The sequence below is a fragment of the Chironomus tepperi genome, unplaced genomic scaffold, assembly GCF_022539635.2.
Source record: "Chironomus tepperi strain 1889 unplaced genomic scaffold, CSIRO-AGI_Ctep_v1 contig_33, whole genome shotgun sequence".
Lineage (NCBI taxonomy): Eukaryota > Metazoa > Arthropoda > Insecta > Diptera > Chironomidae > Chironomus > Chironomus tepperi.
In genome coordinates this window covers 1-16,583 of record NW_027226155.1, presented here as the reverse complement: position 1 = coordinate 16,583, position 16,583 = coordinate 1, and the positions used below count along the sequence as shown (strand labels likewise).

The following is a 16,583-nucleotide window of genomic DNA, read 5'->3' as shown; positions in this document are numbered from 1 at the left end:
ATGCAGTTCTGTGGTCCTCGGTCGAATCTTAGTTATAACAGTTGCAATAAAAGACGAACTATATGGTCCGCCCAAAATTTTGCAGACTTGCGCATCTAAAACGCAGGAAATGTAGGAATACGGCCCTTAGTCGAATTTTATTGATTATTGTAACTAATTTACTTGTTAATTCAGTGTTAGGCAACCTGTGTGAATTTTCTTCTAGAGCTTAGATGTGCCATGACACAAAAAAGGCTACCCACCACTGCCTAAAACCCATACTGCTCCCCCATCAACAGAGAAACCGATTCAAAAATAAGGAATTAGAGCAGTAAAAAGATTGAATAGGAAAATTCTCAATAGCTCAAAAGTCATAAATAATTGAGAGTCGTACGTATTGAAGAAAATATAATTTTTAAAATAGTCTCATCGTCACATTTATAGTGATAAGACGCGACTCTACAGCTGGGTTAATAAACAATATTGTGTACATAACGTGTGAAGTTGTTATCGCTAAATGACTAGAAGTTTTCAATTAAAAAATATTCATTTAGATTAAAAGAAGTAGTTAATTGATTTTTATAACGGGAACTAAGTCTTAAAAATACAAAAAAATATTTTCATTGGAACCGATTAATCAGGTAAACATTACAATTCGCATTTAATAGTTTTCATCATGTCCCACATATGTTGTGGATGAATAATAATGAAAGAATGGATAGAAATTGATTGTTTTATTTATTTGACATGAATATTAATGAAGGGAGTTGATTTATTATATCACATCCAAATAGACGTGTGTATATACCGTACGGTACATGCACATAACATCAACAGTATTCGAAATAGCATCGGTATATTAATGTGAATAGACAAGATCATAACATGGAAATATGTATAGACAGATAAATTTTTAGCACGTTCACTCCATACACCCGCATATATATATCCATCTTTCTCACTCACTCTCTCACTAATTCACACGCTTTCTTTTCTATGCTGAACGTATATAAATAATATTTATGATACTAGGTTTATTAGTAACGTGGGACGTTATCCTTATATTCAAGGCACAACAAAACAGAGATGATTATTTTTCAACATAATAAATTAGATAACAGAAGAAGAGACAGAATAGTAAGAAATTGGAACTAAGACTCTTTTTTAAACGCTTTTACTGATAGAACTGAATCTAGTTTGGGAATTTGCATTTGCTGTTAATGACATGATATTTCACAATGCTTAATGCATATTCTCGAGTACACAAAAGTACGTTATGACATGTTAATGGCATATTAATGTCCAGTTGATGACTAGTTATAAGGTATTGTATTTTTTCCACTTGGGATTCTTATCACTAATCGTGATTTAATGAATTTGATTGGGTGTGACCCAAATTGTCATGATGACATCTTTATAAAGTAATTCAGAGTTTCAATAAGCTTGTAAGATTGTAGTACGAAGCAAAAGTGTCTTGATAGCTCACTTAGCAAGAGGCGGGTCTCAAAAGTTAGTGATGAATTCGGACTCCCAGGTTAGAATCTGATCACTGAACTAGCGATTTTTCGGAAGTGTAGATACTTGGGGTTCTTAAGGATAACAGTTTAATGACGGAAACTTAGAATTAGGCAATGTATTCTTTAGTTTCGAAATGCCTTCGGAAAGTTAGTCAAACTTACAAAGTCAAAGGCTGAGTCTACACCATCTTGAATCATATCAACATTAAGTTAATCTTCAATAATTAATACAATGAACCATTCAAAAAGCAGTCATTGGCTCTGTCAATTTAATGATATATTTCGAAAGGTATCAAAATATCTTCCAACAATATCTTGACGTAACTTGAAACCTTACTCAATAATTCTCAAGAATAGACTTTTCAAGTCACTTTCATTGTCAATTTTTGTCTAACTTACATAGTTTCACAAATTTATGATTCCCAAACGACCAAATGTGTCGCTAAGACACTGCTATGTCGTCGTGCTAACGAAAAGACGCGAAGTTGCTCTGACTGCACCAAGATGGTTTATTTCAAGTCATTTCTATCGCGAAATAAGTGGACTGTTATATTGTGTCTTTCAGGTTCAAAACAATTCACTATTTCATTGCCAACGATCTCAAAAATCACCAAAATTAGTTAATTTAACAAGACTGTGCCCAGAATTTTTCGAGCGGTTGGAAAACCCCAGTCAAGTTAAATAATATTCTACAAGCTGCAGGACCAACCTGATCCCCAAACCCTCACCCAACCTTTTGAATACGCCCTTGAAACTCAATTATTTTTTCCAAAAAATATTAATCCTCAATTATGATACATACATAACAGTAATCCAGTCAACTCAAACTAAGCCCAAATCATATTTATTTATCAAAAAAGACGCTAAAAATTGAGTTGAAAAAATTCATTCATTCTTCTTATTCCTGATATTTTTTTCCATCCCTCTATCTTTACATATACACACAGTGTGTACACATTTCATTCAGTATATCAAAGTGCTTTCATTTTCTTCAACATCTTTCACACATGACAAGAGCGAAAGATGCCTAGCAAAGCCTCTTCTCGTCTCTTTTTTATTCTGTCGGAGATGTATCACAAAAAAAGAAGTATTTCCGTACATATTCATAATAATAACCATTTTTTCCCCATAATATATTTTATCTGTGCCTTATTCGTGTCTGTGTATATATTATGATGATTATTATAAGTAACTACCTATCGACCTACATACTTCTATTCATCCTTTATTCATTCTTTTGCATATATTATAATTTACTCAGCTATTCTACTCTAAAAAAGGATATATTGCTGACTTGGAGTGTGGATTTCTTCTATTTTTTGATTATTATTCTTGATTTACATTTTTTTAACGGAAGATTAAGGAAAATTGAGCTACGGTTTAAGCTGACTTTCAAATTACATCTTAGCTCTATTATTATTTGAGCTTTATATTTTTCTTTGTTATGTACTTAAGCGAAATGGAATTTTTAAAATATTCAAATTGGGCTGTAAATTAAGATTAGACTTTTTTTTTGATGATATTTTATGCTGATATGACATAAAAAAATATATGTGTATGCTCATTTTTTAGATTGCGTAGTCAACATTTAATGCTACGTGGATGTTAAATTAATATAATTATTATGTTTTATACCCGAGCAACATAACGTCCTCGGAAGGCTACTACTACGTTGCTGTACTTACTTACTTCCTTGGCGAAGACGCACGGGGGCCCATTGCTGCATTTAAAATTCGTTGAAAGCTTAATCTGTCTTTAGATAACTTCTGTCAGTTTCTAATTCCCAGCACTTTTGCATCGTTGCTCACACAACAATGCCATGAAAGTAGCTTGCGCTAAGTTGCTGTATTATTGGAAAAATGCGAAGTTGCTCTAAAGGTACCGTGACGGATGATTTCGAACCATTTTAAGGCGAAGAATTCGGTTGGACAAATTGTGCTGCTCGGGATTTGAACTAAACTTCCTTGAACTTATAAATGTCTAATACAAATGCTAATATCATGCGTACACGCTAACAGATCATGACCATAGTCACCTAATGATGAGGGGCGTATTTAAGAGGGGTTTGGTTAGTGATCAATTAGGAACTACGGCCCTCTATTTTTAAAAATTTCTTTATTATGCTAAGGTTTTCCGATCTTCAACAATATTTGCGTGCGATACAAAATAAAATTTAAACACTCCCAAATCCACCTTTTCCCGCTTTTCTGGCTACGCCCTTGTCTACCACAGCATGCTTTGTGCCTGTTAAGGATAACATTAGCAGGCAACTTTAAAAAGCCCAGTGTGCCATGGTGCAAAAAGATCAACTATCACTGTTGAGTCTTAATGCAACTTTTGTTCAAGAATTCAAAACCTGGGAACTCCATGTCGTCCGAAACTGTAAGCTGAGAGTTGCGCTCATGAGCCTACAGCCGGTTCTATCGTCGGCTTCCGCCTGTCAATTGGCAATACCAAATGCAATATCGTCTCTATCGACAGATTCCTTCCAGGAGTTCTTTGGTCTACAACGAGCTCTTTTAAATAAGAGCATGCTCAACTAATATATTAACAAGCTCTCGAGAGCAAGCTCTTTGCCTAAAATTACAAATATCAAAAATTCAGCACAGTAACCTTTTCTTAAATTTTCCAAAAAATCAATAAACATTCAAACTTTTTCAACCAATAAATCAAGCCGCATTTCGAATGGATTTTCACCTACCTTATAAAAAATCCTTTAACACTCGACTTAAGCACAACAGCTTTAAAGAGCTCCTCGTCCTCAATTCAAATAACAAAATTTTTATAAAAATGTAGGCCAATTTTGACATTATTTAAATATCAAGCTGACAATGTTTGCCAATAATTTCATAAAAAAATCGTGTAGATTCGTGCTGAGTTCCTTTTCTCCTGGGGGAAATCTTGCCATCAATTTTCATCCTTCTTATTGTTATTATTTTCCCTTTGAGAGTATTCACGTCATTCTCAACACGAATCAAACTCATCAAAATATTACCTTGAACTTAATTTTAATATATTTTTCGTACCTGCCTTATTTTTTGCGTAATTTAAATGTTGCATGAGAACCTTCACAAAAAGATTGAATATAAAAGTCATTAAAATAATTGTTTAATTTCCGAAACTCGATCTACAAAGGAAGAAGAATCCAACACAAAAAAAAATTCTAATTTCCCCTTTTTTTTCATTTTCCATCTCGTTACAGGTTGTATGAAGTTATTCATCAAGTAGAAGAATATTATATTTTTATATGTAAAATACAAGAAGCTAAGAGATATCTTTGATGTACGTATATCTTAACATAAAAAGGAAGTAAGGAATGAAATATTCATCGATCGAATTTCAAATAAAAATCAAGTGAACGAATTTAGCAAGCATTAAAATCTGGAAGAATCAGGCAGGAAGTGATGAAAAATATTAGAAACATGACATTAGTACGTAAAGTCTCATCATTAAATGGAATTTATATTTTCACAAGTCTCTTCATACTCTCAACATTAACAAGTCCTTATCGATGTGATAGTAGTGATAGCAACCTCTCATCGGGTAATGTAAATGTCACAAATAATTTTATAAGCAACACTAAAACAAATAGTAAATCAGGAATCGATGGCACACAGGCCACATTAACCAATGACGATATACAAAATGGTCAACAGATACCATTAGTTAGACTACCATCCAATGTGCTACTGAAATATACCGCATACAAGGATGTTTCCATACAGCATTATCTTATGCCAGCGGATACACGGAGCACTACGTTTAGTTTCAAGTCATATGAGGAATCGAAAAGTGCCTTAAGTGAGTAATCGTGTAATGCTGTTAATATTTTATATTATTGTGTTTCACTGCTCGTATTTTCTTCGTATTCCATCTACTCTTCTTCTTCTACCATGCCAACCAACCAACCACCACCATCCACTATTATGGATGAATGAATAAATATTATATTGTATATATATATATGAAAGGGAAAAATTGTAACAAAAGCTGTTGATACTTTTCTCTCTTTCCCCTTCTTTGAATTGCTTTTCTACTCTCTCGAAATTGATAAGTGCTATTGGATTTACTTTGTCTTGATAGGCTTAATGCCACTTAAATGAGAGTTTGATAAGCTTACTTTTGGTTGATATATGAATGGAAGAATTTTTCCAGGTCATATATTACGTCAGGTCACTTATTAGAGTCAATCATTTATTATATAATGCAAAAATTTGTCCATTTGACTCCGATTACCCCTTTGTAATAAAATCTCAACCCTCTCATCCTTACACTTACTGGAACCATGCTTCAACTTAGAGACTAGGTTGCTACAAAAAGCTTTTCATAAGCCTCTTTTGATGATCGAATCACAAAGTTTATAAATATTCTTCATTACCGTCCTAAGCCATGTGGCTGTCCCTCATCCTAAAGAACGTTATGTATTTAAGAAACGACCCCTAACCCCAGCAGATAAATAGTGTGCAAAGTAAACTATGATTGACGCTCACGAACATGCTCATCAAGTGCATGCTCATTAATATGAGCAAGCTCTCGAAAGCATACTCCTTGCCTGTTAGGGTAAAGGAGAGTTCTTAAATGATATTTCTCAATAAGTGTTTTAAGCCTTAATTTTTTTTTTTTTTAAAAAAAAGCCTCTAACTTTCTTCCCGAATAGCACAAGTATGTTCATTGATCCTAATTTCGGGATAAAGGGGTACAAATTGGCATGACTGGCGTTACTCTGGCATGGTTCCAGATTAAAAACAGATCCGGCACCAAGTCAGAGACCTAGTCGGAACGAAATTTGAAATACTTTGGTATATATTGCAATAATTTAAGAGAATGTTGCAATTTTTTCCCGAAAAATCCTAGAAAAATGAAGAATTTTTGTGCTAACAGTTGATCCTTAAAACCTCTTGAATAAGCCCCTGCGTCAAGTCATAGTCACATCGACCTGGGGCTGGATTATTGATCGATTATTCGATTTTCGAATTATTTCATGATTACACAACCAAAATATAAGTACAGAGATAAATTCTTAAATTTGAAGCTCGCATTAAAGTCGTACCTAAAATATTCTGTAATTTACAAATAATCCCCATTAAATTTTCAACTTTGTTACCCAATAATCTCATAAAATGCGCTCTTTATCCTCTAATCTCACAAACAAAAATCATTTGCTTCCATCGTACGATCTCTAACTCCAGATAATGCAATGAAAAATATTTTCATTTTTTTTGTGTCTTGTTTACCAGTTTTAATGCCACTTGATACTTTTCCCATAACTTTCTCCATGTACAACTTTCTCTCTACATTTTGTTGCCTTCACATTAAATATTCTAACGATTCCATTCGATACTTTTATCATCGTTGTTTTGTACTCCTCTTTCTCATTCCCTCATTTCCGTTCATCTGCTTGCATATTTAACTTCCTCATTTCACATGCTTAACATTTACAATTCTACTTTTAATACTACTAAATCCGATCAAGCTCAGTTTGGCTTTCACATAACAATTGTGAATAAAGATGTGAAAATTTAATGAGCTACAAATGCAGCAGTAGCAAAATGAGGAGACGGATACCATGAGAGACAGAGATAGATGATAAAAAAAAGGTAGCAAGTGAGGTAAATTCTTATACTAAGCTTTTGCTTGACTTTATATGAATACAAAATAAGGTGGAACTTTCATCTTTTGCTTATTCCGAAAAAAGTATTAAAGCAAATTCTTCTAAACACGTGCAAGACTTAAAAGCTAAAGATAGATGGGAATGGTTGAAAGTTTAGGATGTGATGGATATGGATGACTTTGGGGCATTTTGGGATATATTGAAGACCGATTGATTGAGAATCTAGTAATGCTCTGTTCCTGACCTGAACAAACAGGGAGCATGCTCATGATTATACTTACAAAATTGAGCATGATCATTTGAATTGCTTGAGTATACTCATGAATACGCTCATTTAGATGAGTAAGCTTTTGACTGTTAGGATGAGTGAACCTAAAATCATAAGATCAGGCTAGTATCTAGTAAATTATGAGCTCCAAGAGCGTACTCAGAAAATGGGAGATGTGACCCCGATTCCAACCTTCAGAGCCTTTCACCCCTGAACACGCCGCTGATTAGTTCTATCTAGTGCACTCCAGGGTGGTATGATAGAGTCACAAATAAATGATACCTTACTTTACTTCCTTGGCTGGGTCGCACGAGGGCCCATTGCCGCGTACTTTAAACGTCTGTAGACAGCTCTATCTTTCGATAACTTCTGCCAATTAGGGATATTGAGAACTCTAGCATCCTTATCCACACAAACAATCCAGAACATTCTCGTTCTTCCTCTTGATCTTTTGCCATCCTAAGAGACAAAGAGAATACTTTTAGGTACCTAATTGGAATTACGGCATTATAATGAAAGCATGATCTTAATGTTATTCGGGGTCGTCTCCTAATTAAGTCATTTTCCATTTATATTAGGTGCCATTCGGACTTATAATTTTCAGAGGGTGGGAGCTAGTGACAGAATTAACTTCCAGCTTCAGGGTGGGAGTTCATGGATCACAATTGATCTGTACGACCAGCGAAGTAAGTAAGAGGGTTGATTGGGTGGATATTAGATCTGATTCAAAAAATGAGAATTCAGTGCATTTCATTGTACATTTTCGAAAAAGCTCTTTAATATGTGACATAATATCTAAAAAGTCCCCAAAAATTCCTCACATAAAAGCATTCATCAACCAACTTTTTCATCATTCCGCCCCAAAAAAACTTCATCATTAACTTTTTCTCTATTTATTACTCATGCTTGGATGCCATACATGCTCCTTGTATTAGAAATCTATAAATAGTTGCTGCTCACTTCCATTTTTATCCAAAACAATTTTCTTCCTTTTCATACTAAAAAGAAAAAGTATCAAGGCAACGATGCAAGACATTTCTGGTTGACTTCATATTATTCTCAATGTTCTTAAACTCCGCATGCCACTTGTATTGTTTTGTATTGAGATTTCATCTATTCTGACCTGCCTTTTTCTTTACTGAACTTTTTATAAAAGGATGTAAAAGCAGCAAGGGGTAGAAAGGTCTGCTTATTGAGATGTGAAAATTATCATGCTGAACTGCTGTCTTTGCTAATATTTTTTTTTATTTTCATTAATTTGTCAGATGGCTCCTCGATAATGAATCCTTTTTATTTGGGGAGAGTTTAAGAAAATTATTAAGATGTCTGCAAATAATTTGGGGATGAGATCAAGCTAAGGTCTTTAAATGAATTTGTTGATTTTTGATGTGATTTTAAGCTAATGAAAATGTTTATTTTGGTAAAATATGAGATTGTGGTGTTGGGGATGGGATTCTTAGAGAACTGAACAGGTGTAGATTTGAAATAAGGGGTGGGGTCAAGGTGGGGGTTTGAAACTTTGATAAAGATCAGTGCTGGGCAACTTGTGAACTGCGGCACATTACAATGCTGCCAAAATTGTTTGAAAATGTCATGAACTGTATGTCGTATGTCGTTTCAGCTATGACTTGCTAAAAAGTGTACCGCGGCACACAGGTTGCCCACCACTGATATAAAGGCAGTTTGTCCTTAAAGCTAACTAAATGAATCCTTCAAAACTACAAAAAATCTAAATTACCATACTAATTAAACTCTAATTTTATATTGGAACTAGCATCTCCATACCTTCTTCCTTCCAAAAATTCACCCAAACTTAAAGCAGAGGAACTGACAGAAATTTAAAAAAATTTAATAACTTTATGAGCCATCTCATTTTCATGCCATGATTTTCATGGTATTTTAAGCACTGATAATTTGCAATCCTTTCATCATCATATATGAAGATATTTTTCAAGTAAAAGGTAACGACTAAGAACACATCATGCATGATAATCCTTCCATACAATCTTCTTATACTGAAATAAATTTTTGATTAGCATAAATATCTCAATCCCTTGTGTACATCTTCGTATGTTTACAAAATATATTAAAATGAGAGAAGAAATATGTATAAGAGGAAAGTAAATGCATTAATAAGCTTCAGTATATCCTCTATCTTTTTTTTTCGTAAACTCTTTATCATACATAATAAAATCAGTATGAGAGCAAATTGATTAAAAACATTCGCTTCTATTTTGTGCTTGATTCACAAAGCTCTACATACATAAATAAGTAAATTTTGACAAAAAAGAAAGAAGAAAATATAGTAGGGAAGTTGTTGATGTTTAATGGGATAATAAGAGGGCTAGAGCGATTTTTCTTGAAAGACATAAAATAAAATTTTATTTGAGGTACGTGCTGCAATAATGTCTGATATTTGGAGACGGGGATTCACATGATTGGTGATACTCTTTAGATACCTAAATAGGAAACAGTTACTAATTTAGTCAAACAAAGAACACTAACTCAAGGGTAAAGGAAACTTGAAAATTAACCCGAATTGTCCGCTTTTAACTCGATTTCAAACTCAATTATGTGCATTTACGGACAAGTTCCACCCCTTGCACTAAACTTAGTCAAGTCCAATTTCCAACTTTACATAATATACAGCTTACCACCAATTCAGGCTTCAAATATTCTAAGAGACTAGTTCAATCTTTTGTGGACGGTACCGTGATACTTTCAGGTCCGTTCTGACAATATTCCAATCTTAAGTAAATCGTGTATCTCACGTCCTTATTCACGAGCTACATATACTTCAAATTCCCGACCTTCTCTTTAATCCAACGTTATCCAAAGCACCAATTCAGGCTTGATCTCGTACAATAAGCAGTCAATGTACATAAATTTCCGAAAAAGGACAAATTTGTATATGACCAGATTTGAACCCACGACTTTCGAGTATCCAATTCCAAATTGAGCAATGCAACTTACCAATTTGACAAGCAAAGCAGTTAACTGTTTATATACATACATGAGCGGAACACTGACTAGATTAAAGTCTAGCCAACTCAATATAAGTCAAATTGTCTTTATTGAACTCTAATCAACTTGATTTAAGTTCAGTCGACTTAATTTAAGTTCAGTCGAATTGATTTAAGTTTAGTCCAATTTATTCAAGTCCAATCGAATTGATATAAGTCGTATTAACTCAATTTGGATCGAGTAGACACAATTCAAGTCTTCTTCGAGCTATGACCAACCCAAATCCTAATTCCACTGGCTCCCATTCAAATTAAAACAGCTAAATAGGAAAATAAAGAAGCGAAGTTAAGAAAAAAAAAACATATTTTGAATGAATAAGAGAATCTGAAATGATATTATGGTTAAATGAGGAAGTTAAATGGGATGTATAAAGGATACAAATAATATCATTTCGGCAAATGTGTGTATTTGGCTCTCAACATAAATTCCAAATGTCTCATGCCCATATAAAGTCACATCTACACACATATACGAATATAATATAATAGTGACGCCAAGGAGACGCACCAATAAAAATTGATGAATGTGAAAATCCTTTGAAATTTTGTGCTAATAGAAATAGCAAAGCCAGCCTCAAGGCAATAAGCATTAAATAGCGAAATAATGTCATTTTTTGCCCTTCAAACTTGAATCTGTCTTCTTTTTTTTGGAGCAAATAACGACGACTTAAGTTAATCACATTAAGCCCAAATGTTAGGATGATATCTTTAGTGACATATCAGTGGGGTAGATTGTGTGACATTGGCGCTCTTTCTCCATCTTCTTCTCAATTACTTTTATATTGTTGCAAAGCTGATATAAAAGATGCGATAATGTTTTTCCTTTCGAGACGGAATTAATTTTATTTTATTTCATTTCTGAGCGCAATTTCTTTTTTGGGAGATTTCTTAAGATTTGATCTGAATCGAGCCAGCACAACTAAGATACTTATTGTGTTTAGTCTAGAATGACGCATTGGGAGTTGAAGTGACTCGGTGGCGGAATGGTTTAGTACTTTGGTACCTAATTATTGCAATATATTGACCAAGTGGTCATGGGTTCGAGACTCGGCAGGATAAATATTTCACTTGTCCTTTTTCGAATCATGTGTACTGAAAACTGCAGCTCCACAATCACCTTTGCAGACTACATGAAGTAATGTCATCAAAGGAATAGTTCTGGTCCAACTTAAAATCCGGAAGTCTACTGAGTGGATGGCGTATCCTCAGTTGTTAACAATTATTACCCCAACATACAAGCATATGCAAGTGAGCATGCTCATTACTTACTTACTTCCTTGGCTGGGGCGCACGAGGGCCCATTGCCGCGCGTAGGGAATGTCTAAAGACGGATCTATCCTTCGAAACCTTCTGCCAGTTCAGCATGCTCATTGGAACCGTAAAATGCTCATTGAATGAATATGCTTGTATGCTATGGTAAGTCGTCAATAGCTCTGGATGATCTTCATGATCTAAATAGATTAGGGTGCTTATTGACTCATAGGATGAGAGGTTTGGTCTGAACCAACTGAAATTTCGGACCAAGTTCTTCAATTTGCTAGAATTTTCAAGTCAACAAGTCTAAATGCGCTTTAATTCCGAACATCTACAAAACAATCTCCCAAACTTTTCTCATTCTACCCTCACCACATTCCGTCTCTATTTCCATCTCAATTGATGATTCGAAGATATGTCTAGTTTACAACATGCAAGCCAATGGCAAGAAAAAAGGCAATTTACTCTATGTTGATTTCATGTAAAAGTAGTTCGCTTTTTTGGGGGAAAAATTTAAATTTAATCTAAATAAAAAAATTATTCAATCGCATATTTTCTTGGTCCTATCATGATGTGAAGGAATTGAAAATTGTTAAGGTCGCCAGTATGAAGATAGCTTCATATATGCATAGCAGGCAAATAATCACATTTATAGAAAATTGTTACATATATTTATGGAAGCTAGGAATTGTTGGTATCTAACTGTATACATGTGGATGGCTTACATATATCCAAAGCCATAGAAAAAGAGTATATTCAAAAATTTGACATGCAACATTTTATCTAAAATGACAATGTTGAATGGTACGAAGTTTCATGGCTGTTTTCTTTACAAAATTAAGATTTAATGTGATGTATGTTGCGGATGCGTGTGATATATACTTTTTGTATTGTGTGCTCAGCAACAATTACATTATCGTTAGGAGATTACAGAATAATTTTTTGAACAACAAAAAAAAATATTTAGGCATGGGTAGACATTAATATATCGTATACACCATATGTCTATTCATGATGTGCATCTGATAATAATTTGATTTATTTAAATGAATCCTTCTTTTTGGATGCTTTTGAAGTGACATTCTTGTAAATGTGCGTCTTTTATGAATATAAATGTGCTAAAAATTGTCATTTAATGGTTTTGTGGAATTAATTGAATTCGTTAGAATTCTGGTGAGTAAAATAAGTTCAAGTTGAGCTATTAAGGCTTACGTAATGAATTAAATAATTTGAGTAGCAGAAATTGGGCAATCGATCCAAAATTTGACACCAGGCGGGTGCGAATCTTACTTACTTACTTCGCTGGTCGTGCAGATCAATTGCGATCTACTACCTCGCCCAGGTGTCGCCTGAAGTTGACTCTGACGTTACCTTCCATTTAGCAATTTTCAATACCAAGTGCAACACTATCTCTATGGGCAGCTAAATTCCAAGTGTACTTTGACGAGACTTAGACGAGACTCTGTCGGATTTAAATTGAATCTGACTCCAAATCAGAGTCACGATGACCTGGAGTCGGATATTTGATCCGTTAATCAATTTGTGATATTCGAGTAAGCTCACTTATAGTGAAAACATTTTATAACTATAGTATTGTACATGCATAGAGATGAAGTTCAATAGATCAGCCCCAATTGGCGCATACATATTGAAAACAACTGAATTTTCCAATTGAGTGTCACATGGTTCCTAGAAAAACGTTGCCTCATCATCGTGTTAGCTTACACGTTAAGGTTTAGACAGTGCCATTTACATGAATTAACCCTAAAAATTTCCTTAGGGTTTACAAAAAGAAAGAAAAATTCAGAAAATATGGATCTGGTTTGCAATATTGTAACTGTTTTCTAAGCTTTTAGAGAGAACACAACATTTCCCTCACACTTTTGCTCAAGTTGAGCGACTTAAATGGGATTTGAACCATCGCTTTCGCAATTACGTATAATCATAATCATAATGGTCTCTCAAACAGACAAGGAGCATGCTCATGAGTATGGTCTCAAAATTGAGTATACTCAATTGTAATGATTGAGTATATTCATGAGGAGTATTCTCAGGTTTAGGTGAGTATGCTTGTTGTCTGTTAGGGGTCTCTTAAACCTTCATCGCTATACAGTCATCATGCAGCCTAAAATCCAACATTAAGTCAACAAATTTTTTTCCTAATACATACATTGAATTCAATAGAGTTCACATTTGGTAGTCTCAAAAAAATACATTTCTACTAAAAAAACATTGCTTTAAGCATCATCCCATACAAAAGCATATCATGACAACCAGATAACTACTTTGAAAAGGAAAAACACATTTCACTAATTTAATTTCCAGCTTCACACAAGTACAAAAGAGAGAAAAGATCTCAAAGCAGATCTCAATTTATTTTGCTAAAATTCCATTTCACATAAGTACGCACATAAGCTAGCTAAAAAAAAGTCACAATAGACTAAAAGAGAAGTTGAAAGTAATGTCCCACAGCACGATATCATGAGATACTTGTCTGAAGTACAATTTTCTTTCCTTTTTTATTCTCATTCACTTCATCGCTTAGTGTATTTTCAAGTATCCCCTTGGTGGTTGGGCAACAAGAAGAAAAATAAAATAAAAATGTGAATACATAGCTGAAATGCGATAAACGATGACCAAAAGTTATTTATGCTCTTGTTGATTTTTTTCCTCACCCTCTTGTCATTTCTGTTCTTATTTTTATTTCCATGTGCCGTATTATATAGCTCGAGTATGTCAACCACAAGATGTAACATTACACCTAAAAGCCGGCAGCTATCCAGTGATAAGCCCAGAGAACATTACCTTTCCAAAGCACTTTTTAAGTGCTGAACAAAGGTTGGTGTGTTAATTTATGACATACTTTTATTGACTTGATATATATATTTTTTTGTGAGTGTGTGTGTGTGCGCGATTAAATGTGAATATTAGGTGTGCCAATAGTCTGGTAACTTCAAAATATTAAGGATGTGTCAATATCAACCAGAATGGGCAGGTTTTTTTTTACTGGCTGTATGTCTTGTTGGATAACCAGCCTAAATGTTGTGTCCTTTGAAAAGGATATCCTAGAGGATCTACAGAAATAGTCAGAGGTCGAATCCTAATTAATTTCACAACAGTTCGCAAAGAACCAATAGAAATTTGTATGAAATGCTATACTTCACAAGTGCCAACAGTCAAAAAATCCATGCAATTTTTAGTCGATAGTAATTCAAAGCAAATTCAATTTCGATGACGCTCCCTCGCTGTGCTATCGTGTGACTCGATTCAACCATTATGACATGTATCATCGCATGCTTCTACCATTTCTGCACCAGTATGATTGATATTGACTATATGACAGTTGTGCCATTCATAAATTATACATTTTCTGAATTCCGTATCATTAATGACCTATTTCAGTGATGTTCAATCAATTTTGTGGTGCCATGTGTCGCACATTCAAGTATGTCGCAACATCCTAGGAATATTTTGTGGCACACCAGTATATCGTAACATACAAGTGTGTCGTGGCATACAACTGTATCGGGGCATACTATCACTTCGGAACATACAAGTGTGTCGTGGCAAACCAGTATGTCTCAACACACAGATTTGCCCGCCATTGACCAATTCTAACGTATTTAAACAAAATTCTAAAAAATCCTTAATATTCCAAAAAAATTCAAAATTTTTATTGGCACATCCTTATCAGAACTCCATACGCACACAAACTCTTTAATATCCCGCAATTTCACTGTCAAACATTTTTTTACTCATGGTAAATTTATTTGTAATGTTTGTATGTCCTTCCATTTATATCGTACATGTATATATATCGACAATCGCATACAATACATTACACATTACGATGAGGATCTGAATGTTTATTTTATGGAAACGACGATCAATTATGATTATTTTTCACATATACTCTCTATTCTTATCACATTTTTTCCTTTTTTTTTGTATGCTTCTTTTATCCCTTTTATATTTATGTCAAACAATAAAAAAAAATCTATATGTATTGTGTATAGGTACGAGATTTACACACTTCAATTTAAATCAGATGGAGTGACACGTCGAATGACAATTGATGGACCACAACCGGACAATTGGTTTGCTGTCGCATTCATTTCATGGACAGATCCGAACAATGATAGAATCGAGCAGCAAGGTAATTATTATGGAATTTTTATTGTAGGGAGAGTTTTTAAGTTACGTAGTGGTGAAAATTGCGTACTTAGATCTCTCTCCTTCTGCCACAGTGTTGTCCAAGTTGTTTGTCGCGGCGCACAGAAATGACATGATACGAATGTCGTGTACGGTTTGAAGCTTAACACTAAGATGTGTCGTGACGCATTAAAGTTTGGACAACACTGCGCTACCTTAACGCTTTGTATCAAAATCTGGACTCCGTAACTTCTCCATTTCCCCACTCTCCGCTAAGGGTTACCCTTCCCCCTCTCTCTCCCCTCCCCCGAAAAGGCCTTCCCCCACTCTCTTACTCCTCTCCATTGCAAATTATTACCTATTCTTCCTCCCATCTCCTCTCCCGCTTAGTCTTCCCCACACTCCCTTCCTTTTCCTGCTGAGTCTTTCCCAATTTCACCCTTAAACGTTGCTTAATTTCCGAACAAACCCATATATTTGTGAGGACACATGAGTTTGTGTAATTTAAAAATGTATCACGTCCAGACAGTTTTTGTGGTGAAATTGGACATAATTAAGTAAAATTCAACATAAAATTAATTAAATTAAATAAATTTAAAATCAATTTCCCCACCCAGAATCTTTACACAAGCTCATTGTTTCCTTTTTAATCACTAAACATAATATCCATCCCCAATTTTTTCGTTACCATTCACCGTTCACACACATTTTAATTTGCGAACGATAATTACTATTTATTCAGCTTAATTATTTATGGATAATGTGCCTCGAACAACGTT

At 34.3% G+C, this 16,583-nt stretch overlaps 1 protein-coding gene across 1 annotated transcript; it reads left to right on the top strand.

Annotated features, from left to right (window-relative positions):
* Window positions 1-420: 420 nt before the first annotated feature.
* On the top strand, window positions 421-15,808 carry LOC139093827 (uncharacterized; the record flags this gene model as incomplete). The annotated part of the gene is made up of 5 exons (XM_070644673.1): window positions 421-620; window positions 4,699-5,039; window positions 5,097-5,297; window positions 14,379-14,490; window positions 15,669-15,808. Coding segments are annotated over exons 2-5 (592 nt in total), but the record flags the coding sequence as incomplete, so codon positions are not given.
* Window positions 15,809-16,583: the final 775 nt, after the last annotated feature.